The sequence below is a fragment of the Tyto alba genome, unplaced genomic scaffold (genome assembly GCF_018691265.1).
Source record: "Tyto alba isolate M040663 unplaced genomic scaffold, T.alba_DEE_v4.0 Super-Scaffold_33, whole genome shotgun sequence".
NCBI classification, from domain to species: Eukaryota; Metazoa; Chordata; class Aves; order Strigiformes; family Tytonidae; genus Tyto; species Tyto alba.
In genome coordinates this window covers 566,677-581,991 of record NW_024881308.1, presented here as the reverse complement: position 1 = coordinate 581,991, position 15,315 = coordinate 566,677, and the positions used below count along the sequence as shown (strand labels likewise).

The following is a 15,315-nucleotide window of genomic DNA, read 5'->3' as shown; positions in this document are numbered from 1 at the left end:
GAGCTCTGCCTTGGATACAGCCTCAGTGTTTGTTCATCCTGTGGTGCCTTTAGACTTCCTTCTGGCTGGAAGCTGGAGTTTCAGAATATTTGCTGCAGTTGATCCATGCTTATGACTGGGAGTAGTGTTTAATTTAATCCCAGCTCATGAGCGTGTCGTTAGTACTGTCACTGACTCCATGAGTTGTGTAACACCAGGCACACAGGTTAGGCATGATGTTTTCTGTAAAGCTTTGGCGTGTGTTACTTTTCAAGGCAATATGTATATTTAAGGTTTGTAAGATGTTCATTTCCTTTGGAGAAAGTGGGTGATGCCACTGTGAATTTCTCTTAATTTCCTGGTGTGTTTGTTTTTAGTTTTGAATGGCTTCCCAGGATCAGATCTGGACGAAGTCAACAGAGCAAGCATCCTCTTGCTTCTGAAATTTGTTACTCTGGGTTAATGCGGTGTGAAGAAGCTTTTAGCTTTTCTGATACAGATGACTTTGAGATACAAGTGTCCTGATTTTCTTAAACTGTTCATCTACAAGCAACTACAATTAACCTGACAAATAACAGATTGCCTGGCCATAATTTGAAACAACACCCACATAATCTACTAACTGTTTGCAATGGAGATAAAAAGGAAAGCTAGCATGGTGGCTTAGGGGTCTTTATTGATATGAATCTAGGCTATTCTCAGAAATAAAATGTATTAACCTAAATCTGAGACCTACGTTTTACTTGAAAGCTCTTTGAACCCTAGTGAAATCTAAGCCTGGCTTCTTCTAATGTTTGCAGGCAGATGGTGGATTAAATGGGCTGGGTTGTTGATGGACAGATGGTGTGGTGACCTGCACAGTTAATAGAGCTGTGCTTGTGCTTTTATTATCTGCAGACCCTCTTCAGCTGCTTTGAAAGTTAGGTGTTCTGTGTTAGCCTAAATCTCTCCCCTTTTTCCAGGTGATTTGCTTTAAATACCGATGAAGGAATATGCTGATATATTTGTAAAACTATTCAAATAAATCAGCATTATGTTTCAGTCTGACATAATCTAGCATTTGATCTGGTCTGTAGCTAGAACTTGCTCTTTGTTGCCTCCCGCCCATGTGAAAGGAGAGAAGTATTCTGCTCTCCAATATACACCATGCAGAAGAGGACTGGGTGTGTGGAGACGGGTCTGGGATTTGGCAGACTATTTGCAGAAAGTTCACAAGGTATGGAACAGGTGGGAGTAAGGAAGTCCAGGACATGCAGAGTTCAGCTGAAACAGAAAAGACAAGGCATACATAAACCCGTGGAGGAAAGAAATTAAAGCTCTCCTGTACAACAACTTCCTGTGCATTTCTGGAATTAATTGAAGATGTAGAGTTACTCAGTGCTGGCTGCACCTAGAGTAAAACAACAAAATGTTTGAAGAGTTAATGACAGACATCCATGAGGAATTTTTTGCCACTTTTTTCACCGAAAGTATAACTTCTCAATAAATCAGTGTTTTTACTGATTCAATTTTGGAATTCTTCCACAAGTACATTTGTTTGAAGTTTTTAAATCTGATGTAAAAGTTTGCTTATCCTTGCCCAATCTCTCTGCTTTATTTTTGCTTGCTGTGCAGTAAGAGATGGTATTCTGCTACTGAGAGGTTATTGAAAAATCCCATCATGTGTCAAGATGTCATAGATGTTGAATTGAAACTGTGTTCGTTGTTTAATTAAATCATTAAAGCTGGCTTGTGAATGCTACACAGTGGCGTTAAATACAACATGTTTTAAAGTATCTTTGTAATGAAATGACATGAAACGCTAGCACTTTGAGGAAGGGTTTGCCTTCTCTGTATGAGTAATAGGGGAGCTGTTCTCACCAGCATTGAAATGTTTTGTCTAGGTTATGAAGGACCATTGTTCTTCCAATTTGTACAATGAGTTCTTTTGTTCTCTTGTTCAAAGTGCTAGAGTGGAATTAATTATAACACAGAAGATACTTTGATGTAGAAAGCAATTTTTTTTTAATGACTGCTAAATTAGGAGCTGCCCCTAATCTTATTAAAACTGGTGTCACCACTGAAGTACTAGTTTTGCCTTCTGATGACATCACAGCAACAAGTACTGTAAAGCTAAAAATTATTAAAATGGAATTTTATTTTGGAATTTTTTTTTCATTATTCTTATTTCTTGGGAATTTCTTCCTCTGATTCCTCCCTTCCTCTGATTCCTCCCTTCACTGGCTTTCCATCTAAAAACTCTGTTTTCTGCAGTGTTGAATTATGGAAAGCTTTTGCTAGCTGGGCTTGGACTGAAACATGATTTTTACTTTTAAAGGTATGAGCACAATCCTTCCATGGGGTTTACTTAAACATTATTTTTGCTTTCTGTATGCTTGTAATGGCAGTGTGCTAAAGAGACTGATTATGCAGATGTGGTATTTGAAGCTTCTGTGTTTTTTTTGTTCTTGTCAGTGAGTTCTTAGAGCAAAGCAAATATACACGCTTTAGGTTGAGAAAGGGATTTGCTTCCTTCCTGCCTTCAGGAAGATGAATGGTGCCTTTCCGCTAACAGTGACTGGTCTGTTTCCATCAGTTATGCAACACCCATTAATGGTATTTCAGAGCAGCTAATGAGTAATTGCAATACTAGTTATAACACAACGCAGTTAGACTCAGTTCTAGTTCCCAGGTACATTGAAAGTTTGGACACACAGAACATAGCACTGCTTTCTCTTCTTCAGGAGATTTTAATATGTTCATGGGCTTCAGCAAGATACCAAAATGTAGTTCAGCTCATCATGTCAGCAGGTGGACTGTCCTTGGCTGGAAACATGGTTTATATTCCAGGTTACCTTTAGAGGTTAAGATGATCTGGCATCTAGCAGTCACACAAAATATTTTCAGGCTTGCCTGTGTGTTAGCACATTCAGATCTTCCTTGTGTAGGATTCAGGTTTACAAAGGCTGTGTGTCTGCAGGTTGTGGCAGTCTGAGCCCACTGTCTGGGGGATGGAAGGGTGCTAGAAGCATCAGCTTGTTCTATCTGCAGCCCATAGGGAAGGCTGCAACCTTATACTCTACTCAAAATAGTGGTACAGAGTGCTGGAAGAAAACAATCCACTACTAGACTTGGGCAGATGAGAGCTAATCTGCAAGTGGTTTAATTCACCCTGAACTATTATAGATCCAGGCTGGTCCAATTTCCTGCATTAGCTGGGGAAGGGAGGGATTTACCCTCAGAGCAGGAGTAAGAAGCACCATGTATTCCTAAATCTGTGCTGAGTGCCTTGCTTATGACACTGGATACTTGACTGGAGTGCAAGAAGGTTTTGGCTAGCTGCTTCTTATAACACATGGGCAGGTCAGGAGATGGAGAAGTATGTCTTGTTCCATCTCTGACATGTAGGTGTTACCATTAATTGCTTATTGTTCTCAGTATCCTGTGGTTCTAAGAGTTCACAGTCTCTGATTTGGGAGCACAAACCCAGCCTGTCAGCTGTGCTCCTGTTGTAGGTCACTTGACTTCGGTTCATTTGACTGCAGAGCCAATATCTCTTCTGTGGGCGAATCTGTGTTTTGGAGGTGACTTGCCATTTCTGACACAGAGCATTAAAAGGGGTTACAGATATGCACTGGTCTGTTCTTCAGCATGATGTGCCTTTGGAAAAGGATCAAAGGAATGCTTGTTTGTATATATAGCGATAGGTTGGGGATATCCCAGCAGCATCTTTGTCTCTTGATGTTTTTGTGTTTCTGTAGCCAAATTACATACCTCATTCTTATGCTGCTCTTGATTCTCACCCAGCATTTTTCTAATTTAAGATTTAATCCAATTACACAAAGCACTAGAAACCACTGCCTGCTTGCATAGATCATATTGTATATTCTATTAATAAATATCTGCGCTGTATGGAAATTAATAATCTAGTTCAAGATGTTGTTTTAAATGTGATTTAGGCTTGCTTCCCACGCAGCCGTCTCCTTCAGCTCTACTATTTCCAAAATAATTTTGCACAGAGAGGAGGTGGTAAGCACTTACCTACTAACTGTATTAAGGTTGGTGGTACTGTAATGGTAAGAGTTACCAGATGGTGATGTTTCACAGCCTTGCAGTATTTTTTCCTTAGGTTAAAGGCATAATTTGCGCTGTTGATTTAATAACATGTAAAAATTTGAGGGCAGCTCTTGCAAAGAGCAAGACAATGGAATCTCTAATCTCTCCGTGGTTAATAGCTGTGATGGGTTGCCCAAGGAGCATGTTGCAATTGTTTTCCACCTTTGCTAAGACTGGCAAAGATGACATAAAGTAAATAATAGCTGTAGCTACAGTATGACTGATAAAGGGGAAAACCTGACACGAGTAATCTGTGTCTCCTCCACCTCACAGCAAAGCAGCAGTGGCAGTTTTCTTTGCCTTAGGTGAACCAGAACCTGAATGCCCTTAAGCTGAAACATTTTTTGGAATGTTTCTAGCCCTCTACTAGTACAGACATTCAACAATCTTGAGCAGAATGTAAGCAACAGATACCTTGCTGCTCTGTGTTCTGCCAGATCTTAATATAGAAAAAGATAAATTGAAGGGATTTAACAGGTGTGTTCTTTATTGTCATTCTCCAAATTAAATCAGTTCTCAGTTTTTCCAGGGAATGAAGTCTTAACTTCGAGCAGCTTTATATTGGGAGTAAAACTCATCTGGTAATACCCAAAAAGAAGCTTAATAAATTAGTTGTGAAAAGCACCGGTAATATGAATTCTCGTCATTAATCACTCCCACTGAGAAACAAATGGTTTACTTAAGCCTTTAATAACTTTTAAAACCTAAGCTCTGGATCACACTCTGACCTGGAGCTGAGGGAGCGTGGCTGGAATTTGCACTGCAGCCTGGCACTTGGGTACCTCTGTTTGCTGCCTGGGAGCCTCTGAAGCTCGAGGCATCAGTGCCTCTGGAGCTGCTGTTGGATGCCTCATTCCTTCACTCAGAAATGTTTTTTCTTCATATGGGAAATTTTTTGTGGCACCTGTCAGTGGCACTGTCATTGCTTCCCTTTCTGGCCAAAGGCAGAGGGTGGCAGTCAGATGGTTCCACCATTTGAACCTTTTGCCACCTGGGCATGCACCCACTTCTTCCCATAATCAGTCCCACAGTAAATTTAGACTTTGGTAGTCATAGTTGGGTGTGTGTTTTCCTCCTCAGTTTAAGAGTCATTCAAAGATGTTAAGGCCAAATAGGATAATGTCTCAGTGTATTCTGACCTTCTGCAAATCCCCAGCAAGGAATACCTCTCAGCAGTTCCTGTTCGTGTTTAATCTCAGCTATTTTAAAGCTGCTGTTGGGTTGTGTGTTATCACCTTCTGGTGTCTGAGTCTTTATGGTTCACCCACATTTCATTTTCCAAAGTGTAGGGCTCTGACTAAGAGCAGTGATTCTCAGGAGCTGGACCCATAAAGCGTGTGGCAAAAATCACAGGGCTTTCAGAGATTGTCAGTAACATTGGTGGCTTTTCCCTGGCTATTACCTGTTCTTCTGCCCAACCCCTACTGAAAGCATATCTTACCGGTATAGCTAAGGCAAGTCAGTGCCTCTGCCACCGTGTGTGCACTCGCAGTGCTTACCTTCCCTCTGAACGAGAGATTCTGTGGCTGCAGGGTCAGTTACTTTGGTGTCCAGATGCAATGGGACAGCGAACCCAGCCCTGCACTCCCACTTGCAGGGTTCCATGAGACCATCAGCTCACTGGATGTGGGGCAGGGCAGAGGGACAAGAGAAGCACTCTTTTTGATAGCACTTCATCAAGTCAGCCAGTCTGTAACAAGAAATTGCACCCAAAATCTCAGTTTTATTTTGTTTCTGCCAGTGGTTATTGTATTCTTGTGTGAGGTCATAGAAGAGAGTTGAGGTTCTTCTTAGTGGAGACTGACAGTGGAACACTAATACCTGGATACAGTGTACAGGAAGGAGAGGGTAGATGCAAGTGGTGGTAGAGGATGCAGGTGGGTGTTAAAGGAAACTTGCTGATCTGATTTGTCTCTAACTAATGTTGGTAAATAACTTAGATTCCCCTTAGACTGAAATTCCAGGCCTAACTAAGAACGTTACATTTTGTCTGTGATTGTGTGAGTGCCCAAGACGGTGATCAGAGAAGCTACAAGGCTAGGAGACAGGACAAGGGTAGGAAACTTCAGATGTGGCTGTGGGACACGATAGCAATACTCCATTTTAGGTGCAAACTTCTATGGAGCAACAGGTTAGACAGCCCCAGGGTGGAGAAGCCATCACTGACATGATTCTGAGAAGGGCAGAGAAATGTATTCAAAACAGTGTCTTCAAAGAGCTGCTCTGTGATGGGAACCATAATGTGCTTCCAAACAACATCCTTGGGCAAAAAGAGAAAAAAAAAAAACAAAACAACAACAACAAAACAAACAAAAAAAAATCCCCAAAACAACAAAAAAACCCACAAAACAAAACAAAAAAACAAACAAACAAAACAAACAAAAACAAACAAAAAACCATAGAAAACCTCACTGTTTTTGCACTCAAAGTTCAAAACAAGAACTGGACAGAAATAGAGAAGCTTATTGAAAATAAGCTAATCAGAGACCAAATGCCCACCATCTATCACAGCAGACATGAGAAAAGATGCAGGGAAGCCAGTATGACTAAACAGAAGGTCATGGAGGCTAGTGAAAACAAAAAAGTATTTTTCAAAAAACGGGAGAAAATGGAGAAGGTTGTAAACTCTAGCAGATTAAATATATGAGCAGAACAAAGCAGGCAAAAGAGGACTTAGGGAGATGACTTGCTAATGGGAAAAATTTAACAGTCTTCTTTCAGACCTCTCAGAAATGTGAGAGAGTTTGGAGAGTGCTACTGGCTGCTCATGCTCTGAAAGGAGGACTCGGGGAAGATCCAGGCATAGCAGAAAAACTAAATTTATTTTTTTCTGCACAGAAGCCTGTCACAGAACAGCTCACAGATGTTACAGTGTTGGAATACTCTTCGTGGGGAGTCGGAAGAGACCCTGCCTTAAATCACAGTGCAGAGGCTATAAAAAAGATTAAAATGGGCTATAAATAGCAAGTTGCCAGGGCTGGATGTATCAACCCAGCAGTTTTAAATGAGTTTAAGGATTAAATAGTTAAGTTGTTAAGTGAGAGGTTACGCTCCTCTGTTGAAGCTGCTGTGGTGCCCAAGGACCACAGTGCTTCACCTGTAACACAATTTTTAAAATAGATCCCAGGAGGAGTTCTGGGAGTTCACTGACTAGCTGTACCAGCCAGACTGATAAAACTAGCAAGGAGTATAGTGGATGAAATACACGGATAAATATTGGGAAAGTGTCATTGTGGTATTTGTAAAGGGAAGAAATCCTGCTCTGCAGAGCTGTTGGAATTATTTGAAGGAGTCAGTAACCATATAAATAAAGGCAATTCAGTTGATGCAGCGTACTTGGATTTCCAAAAGATAAGACCCCTTACCAAAAGGAGTCCTAAGACGTAAGTCTTCAGGGACTTAGGTAGCCATACAGGCAGAGGAGAAGTCCCTTCATGGATGAAATGTTGGTTAAAAAAAAATAAAAACCCCAGCAATTATTTTCACAGTTGTTTGAGATCACTAGAGGAGCACCTTAGAGATCTGTGTTGGAACCTGCGCTGCTTAAATCTACTCTTAAATAAACTAAAAAAAGTTATGGAAGGTGCAGTGGCAAACTTTATCTGCCTTTGGGCAAACACATGAATAAAAAACGACCTACAGTGGAATACAAAAGGGCAGGCTCAGGGCTGATGATAACCCAGAGGCATAAGACCTTAACCTTGCAAGAGATGAGTGAAAATGTCAGCTCGGGGCTCATGCCTTTCAACAAAGCAAATCAATTCTTGTTTACCAGGAACAGAGAACAAAGCAACCTCATTGTGCTACTGGGTAAATCCCCAGCAAGCCTGCATGTGTTTGACGTGCTGCCAGGGCAGAGCACGACGGGACAGTTTTGGAGAGCAACAGTATGGTCAGAAAAATGCTGCTGTACCAGGACTGGCCAGACAGTCCAGAGCACATCAGCCCAGAAAGGGGCACAGGAAGGGGAGTCGCAACAACCTGTTAGGTCACCAGTGCTGTGGGTTGTGGAAATTAGATCGGTTGTTCTCTACCTTCCAAACCAAGGGCGGGGGGACCTCATGTAAAACCAGCAGATACAAGATGGGGAACAAAGTGGTTCTTGACCCTGCACGTTGTTAACCTTTGGCTTTTCTGGTCAGAGTGTGGGGCAGATGCCAAAGGCACAAGTAGCAGGGGTTGACTGCCCAGTTCTCAGAAGAGAAAGTCAAAGTGAAGATCATGCCTTCAGTTCAGGAAGTCTCTTTTGACCTACAGATTGTCGGAGGTTGGGAAAATTCAGGGAAACTGTTACAAGATGCAGGTGTTTGAGGAGCTATCACTACATGCTTGCTCTATTTTTTTCTTCCACAAGCACTTGCTCTTGAAATCAGACTAGAAGGCTAGCTTGTCCTCTGGTCTGACCAGCTACAGCTGGTCTCCATACCTTATTGATCCTCCTCCATCATCGCTCTTCTCATCCATGCCCCAAGGAAACTGCTAGTTTTTGAAGCAATGGTTCCCATCTTATCTGATTTGATAAATAGTAGCTGCCTGCACAGGACTCGTGTCTCTGTTCTGTCTCCCCAGCAGCACGCTGCTGTTTGGCACGTGTGTGTCACAAGCTTTGTGCCTGTGGTCAGAGAGAGCAGGCTGCCGAGAGCAAGGCTGCCTCTGCTGTTGAGTTCCTGTTTACAGCAGATTGTCTGCAGCTGCTATTTATTTTTTACCTACTGTACGAACAAGAGCAGAAGATAAAATCTTTTCAGAGAAACCTCTGATAAAGTTTCCAATCCCTAAGTGAAAATTAAATTTAATCAAGCTTTACAAACCACAACTGCAGATCGTCATCCTCTCTTGCATTCATCTCCCTTATTTTGCAGACTGCACATTTGTTAAAATCTGGCTGTCTCCTGGCCACATCTTTACTACCTGCCTTCTCCTCTCACTGCTTGCCTGCACTATGGACCAGATCACTGTTCAGACCATAGCTGGAGTTAGCTGCAAGGTAACAATCCCTGAATCTCTGTTCAAGCTATACTGCTGCAGTGTGTCACAGCTGGCCTGAACAGAGACCAGAAACAAAGGGTGCCAGTGCCTGAGAGGTAAAGATGACAAGTGTCTGATACTTTCTAACACGACATTTCTATGTGAGCATTGGGCAAATACCGGGAGTGAATATGCAGAATTACAGATGGGCAGCAGTTACAGAGGCAGTGTGACACAGGCAGGACATCTCCCTGGGTGGCTGGCAGGGAAGGCTTATCTACAAGAAGATGTGAAGAAAGTGTGTTTGGCAAGGGCAGAGGATGCAGCCTGTGAAACTGCTGTTCTCTCACTGAGTACTCTGGTACCCACTGTAACTGGGTTGGGAAGACCCAGTAACTCCGTGTTTGTAACTCCATGTTTGGAAGAGTAATAAACCAGTGATGATGTAATGAAATTTTTTTTTTTGGCCAATTCAATGTAGTAGTTGTGTCTTACAGGTGTAGAGATTGTCATTGCCATCTTAAGCATGATACCTAAGCTCTGCATTAAGCGCCTATCTCATGCTATCCTTTGGCTTTGGTGTGTGGGAGAGCTGTTTTGGAAAAAAGCAGGTGGCAGGGAAGTCGTGTGCTGTAATTGTGTGATGCCTGAAAATGTTCTTTGCAATCACAGATCAAGATAAAAGCCCTAAAGCTACAGGGCAAAGTTTCAGAGAAAGTAAAGTTCACTGGACATAGAATTACCTGTAGGGATAAAAGTCTTATGTCTCCAGGTAATCTTGAGAAAGAGATCAGCATGATATTGCAATCTGTAGCTTAAAAAGTGAATGGAATGTGGAAACCTCTTATCTTGAATGCGGTGTCTGTTACTCACTTTGTAGAACTTGGAAAAAGCCTTAAAAAAGTAAGTCTTTAACCAGAGGAAGCAGAAAAGGGAAGCTGCTTCCCAGGAGGAGGATTTCCACTTTGCGTGGGAACTAGCGAGATAAAAAGGAAATGACCTTAAACACTCCCGTTCCAAGGCTGTGCCACTGTGCAGGACAGAGTAAGAAGTTTGCAGATTTAGCATCTTAATTTTTTTAAACTGCTGCTCACTGAGATTTGTTAAAAATGGGATTTTTCAAGTTGCTTCCACCTTCAGTGGACACTCCCTGTATTTGAATGACGAATGTGGTTGAAGGAGTAGCGAGGTGAGTACCCTTCTGATTAGGCTGGTGCCCGCTGCTGCCATGAAAACGCTCTTCTCGACAAACTCATTTCCCCAAATCAGAGTTTATACAATCTGCAAAGCCAAAGTAAGTGGGAGACCAAGAATTGATTTTTAGCCCAAGGAAAATCTTTTCCTTCCCTACTAGAGAGCCAGGACCCAGGCTCAACTTCAGAAAACAAAAATGCAGAGTGTTGCAATATGAAGCACATTGAGGTGCTTAAAAAAAAGCTCTGAAGAGAGGTAGATGTTTCTGTTTCTAGTACCTAGTCCAATATTCTACGATGTGTGACCTTAGCAGTAAGCTTGAATGTAATTCCAGAAAAGACACTGTATTACTGACTTTTTAAAATATCATCATCTCTTTTGTTGATTTCTGTGGTTTCCTCACTGTTGTCTCAGTTTGGGTTTTGTGCTTCTGTTTGATGGTCAACCTTTTGCTGCTGCTTATAAAACCCTTCCTAGTCCTCTGGAGGTGCAGTGTCATGAGACATGAGTCAGTTCAACTGGCCTCATGCTCAGAGCAGTGTTATTTCTTCTACCACCCCATGCTCAGAGCCAAAACCAGCATTTGCAAAACCTCTCTGTGAGTTTCTTGACTCACTGAGCTGGCAGAAATCTAACAAAGATTAAAAAAAAAAACCAAAACCCCAAAACCAAACAAACCAAAAAGTCAGCTGGGTAGTTGGGTAGTTTCCTGCCAAGTCAATGAGTTGAAGCTGCTTTTGGAAGAGACCAGTAACTGCCAGAGCTGGCAGATTCACCAGCTTTTCATGGCAGCCAACCACCTGGTTAGCTCAGATGCGTAGGGAAGTGCAGCCGGGGATTGCAAGCTCCTGCTTTGGCACTTGCTGGGCTCTTCCGTGAGTTTGCCGTGCTTTGCCATTTCAGCCACGTATACTGCCAATTGCCACCATTGGCCTCATCCAAAAGTTGCTGCTTCTGTTAAAGGACTCCTTACCACCTGCGAACTTGGAGAACACTGCAGGCCACTGAGGCCACTGATATGGCTGCACACCACGTCCTGTTGGAGTACAAAACAGGACTTAGCCCAGCTCAGCAGAGCAGCCCAGAGAGCCAAAACGGGCAAAGGTCAGAGCCTGTTGGTTTTCTCGAGGCTCAGGAGACAGAGTCTGTGCCCTGGGCTTCCCTGTGCACCTTTGCTGCAAGGGCAGGCAGTCCTGCTGTGTGGACTTAGCCTCACTTTGCACACAGGGACTAGTTGTTTCCTACCTGCTCAGTATGCCTTGGCCCACAGCCCCCTCCTGAGGAAACGGGAGACAGGTGAGCATCAAGCTGGATCACCTCACCTGCCTTATTCTCCTGCCTGCCCCTGGTGCAGGCGGGTCACTGCTGCTTTGTAGGTACTCCGGCCTCAGAACGTGCACAATGCAACATCTGTGTGCAACTAAAACCCAATCTGTTTCTGAAGACAAGGGCAGTCAGAGGTGTCTTTTTATCCTTGAAAGCCAAGCTGGAGAAGGCTCCAGGCTACCTTGGGTGGTTTGGATGTGACAGCTTGCTCCTGTTGCCACATTCTGGGGGAAGGGGAGAGAGGCTTAGGCTTTGGAGCCCCAGAAAAGAAGTACAGCTGCAGGGAGGAGGATCTTTCACTGCAAGAACTAAATCAGTCTGGCTCCCAGCCAGCCCTTGGGAGTGCCCAGAAAGGAGCGGCAAGGTGAATTTCTGTCGTGCTGCAAGGCAAGTACTCTCACCTATCTTGTATTTGGTGTAATCATTTTCAGGTTATTGAAAATTACTGTTTAAAAAAAAGTTCACATACTTTGGGTAAACTAGTAAAAAATATTTTTGAGGTTGTAATGTCCTGTCTTCCATCTGACCATGAGGCTACTCCCTAAGCAGATATTTTTTTAATATCAGGAAAATGATTGGTGTTTTTTACAGTGTCTGTAAGTCAGAGCATGTTTCTTCTTTGATTTCTGTAGATGAGAGAAGCAACTTCCAGATGACATTGTGTACCCAGCCTTACTACCATCTCTGCAGCTTTCCCAAAGTCCATAGTTATCTCAGATCAGTGTTTGTCTAAATGTGTTTGCAGCTATTTTAGTTAAACTCAGACAACTTCATGGGCACTTCAGTGCTCGTCATTGTGAGGTCATGACTTCTGTTTCTGCACTGGACAAGCATTGGAGCGGTACCCAGAGGTCTCATGGTTCTCTTGCTCTCTTATGCAAGGCACAGTGCAAAAAACCCTCAATATTTTACTTGGGAAAAGGCACGTAGTTTTGCTGGCAAATAATCGTGAAACAGGTCACAAAACTGCTCCACCAGATACCCAGCTGGAAACAGGCATAACCTCCTGTATCTTTGCCAGCTGCTGGAGGACCCTAAGGGTGTTTTACTGTCAAATTACCAAACCTGGTAGCAAGGAAAAAAAGCGTTTGGTTAAGGCACGGTTCTCAGTCATCCCTCTCAGTGGGAGAGGGATGCCAGCTGGGGAGTGAGGGCTTGGCTGTGGGAGTGGAGCTGTATTCAGGACGGTATGAACCCCTAGAGATAGATGGACACATGACACCCGGCATCTGCTGTGGTGCAGCAGCATCACTGAAGGCCACTGAAATGAGATCTTGGTCACAGGAGGACACAACCCCCAAACCCTTCACACATCTGTACAAAAGCAACCTGTTCTTGGCAGTGGTTCGAGAGAGATATTTGACAGGGTTGCAGATTGCAAGAGCTGTGCTGAGCCACCAGCTGTGGGTAGGAGTGCAATGTCAAAGTGTGGATGAGGCCCTTGCTGTTGTCCCTCAGTTAGGGTTCCCTGTAGCGTAGGCAGCACACGTAATGCTGAGGCTCCTTCTTCTTTCTCTGCAGGAACATGACATTGAGACAGCTTTTGGAGTGGTCCATGTCACCATGCGGGGCACGCCCAAGGGGAACAGACCTGTCATCCTCACATACCATGACATTGGCCTCAACCGTAAGCCCTTGCATTCTCAGGACCCTGAAAAAGTGGTTGTTTGTGGTATTTGCTTTTGAGTGTGGGGACCAGCAGGACTGGCCTGGAGCTGAGACGAGACAGGTCATTCCAGGGTAAAAAGATAAAGGTCTGCAGGAGAGAGAGCATGTGGCACGCCCCTGTCCATTCCAACAGCCCTTGAAATGTAGGGCCAGGGCAGAAAGGTGGAAATAGGTCCACTCACCGTACTGTAGTGCTCTAGCTGACTTCTTGCACTGTTTGATAGAGCTGCCACAAGGCATCTGTTCCCTGGATGCTGAGCAGGTCCCTTCTACAATGCTGCAGAAGTAGTGGAGTGCTTCTAGTGGGCTCATTTGCTCTTTCCACATGTCTTCCCACCCAACATGTACTGTTATGTTCACACAGGTGCTCCTCAGCATGTCCTGTGAGTACCCAAGTGTTGCAAAGCCCTATTTTTCTGGGCATGCATGCTGGGGTGTCATTTGTCTGCCTGCTCACCAGTCGTGATAGTTACTTTGCTAGGACTCACTGCTGCGTTGCAGTCAGGGGGGTGCAGCAGCGTGCATCGCTCAGCATCCACTGCCCCACAGACTCATCAGGCGTGTTGGGTCATACAGGTGTGTCCTGTGGTGTTTGGAGGGTGGATCGCAATAAAACTTAAGGAAATGTTTCATTTGTTTTTTTGTTGTTGTAGACAAATCCTGTTTTAACACATTCTTTAACTTCGAAGACATGCAGGAGATCACTCAGCATTTTGCTGTGTGCCATGTGGATGCACCAGGCCAGCAGGAAGGAGCCCCTCCATTCCCATCTGGGTAAGAGCTCTGCAGAGGCCCTTGTTCTAGATGTGGTCTGGACTGAGGTAGCACCCAGTTTAAACCAACTGGGACTTCCAGGATGAGTGTAGTGGGAGGCAGCTTTCCGGAGCAGAGGAAATGGGAAGATGAGGAGGCTTCCCAAGAGGTGTTCAGGGAACTCTGCTATTACTGATGCATGAGTAAAGCCCTCACTAGTGCTGAGTGCTGGTACCAGCTTTCTGACTTGAACATGAGCCCAGTGTAACTGGTGTTCCTTGCTTCATCTGTCCATCCTCCCACAGAAGTCTGCCCCAAAAACCACAGCTCTGTGTTAGTCTTGCTCTGAGGGATGGGATCCATGCAGTTGGCTGGAATATACAGTATCACTGCAAAATAATCATCTGTGCACGTGCTTGCCAGATGTTCTTTGTGTCTCCTACCTTGAGTAGAACTGGAAGGTAACCTCTGCCGAGCTGATTTGGAGGTGCTTTGATTTCAGTCTCTCTTGGTTTTCAGGTACCAGTATCCCAGTATGGATGAACTGGCTGAAATGCTGCCTGCTGTTCTGACACACCTGAAGTAAGTCTCTGAAAGGAAATGGGGTGAGCCAGCTGGATACGTCCATTTCAGCACCTACCTCTGTATCTCTGCATGTAACATCTGATATGCTCACTCAGTTGTCCCAGGAGGCCTGAGCATCTCCTAAACTGTGTAGCCCTGTCTGGTTCTTATGCTGGGAACGTTGTCTGACACATGAGACAATTTATGGTTGGAACGTTTTGAAAATGAACCATAAGTGAACAGCTGGATGCAGGGGGATGGAGGAGAAAGGCTTTGCCTCTAGGGATGCTTTGGCTGTGAGCTTAAGTTGGCCTTGCTGATTGTGAAATGCTTATATTTCAGCCTAAAAAGCTTCATTGGGATTGGACTGGGAGCTGGTGCTTATGTCCTCAGCAAGTGTGCAGTAAGTATCTCTGCATTTCCGTGTGACTGACTTGAGCTGTGGTCTTCCACGGATCAAACAGACCATTTGAGGGGCATGGGCAAAGTAGCAGTCAGTAATTACAGCAGGCCTACAGGGAGCCATGTGAGAGCTACTTTGCATCCTGATGGTTAAATTGGAGCAGCCAAGGTTACTCTGAAGCTGTGCCAGACATGGAAAGATTGTAATGTGATGTCTTTGAGTCAGCAGAGCCTATCCTGGCTGCTAGGAAAATCCAGCCGCGTGTCTTCACAAAGACTGGCTGCATTACTGTGTGCTGCTTCCAGTGTTCGTGACACCAAATAATTTGATTTGGTGATGTGCTGTGAACCAGTGCTGATGAGGAA

General features: G+C 44.0%; 1 protein-coding gene across 7 annotated transcripts in view; it reads left to right on the top strand.

Moving 5' to 3' along the window:
• The window catches only part of NDRG3 (NDRG family member 3), a 64,749-nt gene that overhangs the window by 37,376 nt on the left and 12,058 nt on the right, over nucleotides 1-15,315 (top strand). For all 7 annotated transcript variants that reach the window (XM_042800904.1, XM_042800902.1, XM_042800903.1 and 4 more), the window contains 4 exons: nucleotides 13,084-13,189; nucleotides 13,884-14,004; nucleotides 14,503-14,565; nucleotides 14,890-14,950. In XM_042800904.1, the coding sequence (XP_042656838.1) occupies nucleotides 13,084-13,189; nucleotides 13,884-14,004; nucleotides 14,503-14,565; nucleotides 14,890-14,950 (351 nt within the window). The remainder of the gene's footprint in view (nucleotides 1-13,083; nucleotides 13,190-13,883; nucleotides 14,005-14,502; nucleotides 14,566-14,889; nucleotides 14,951-15,315) is intronic.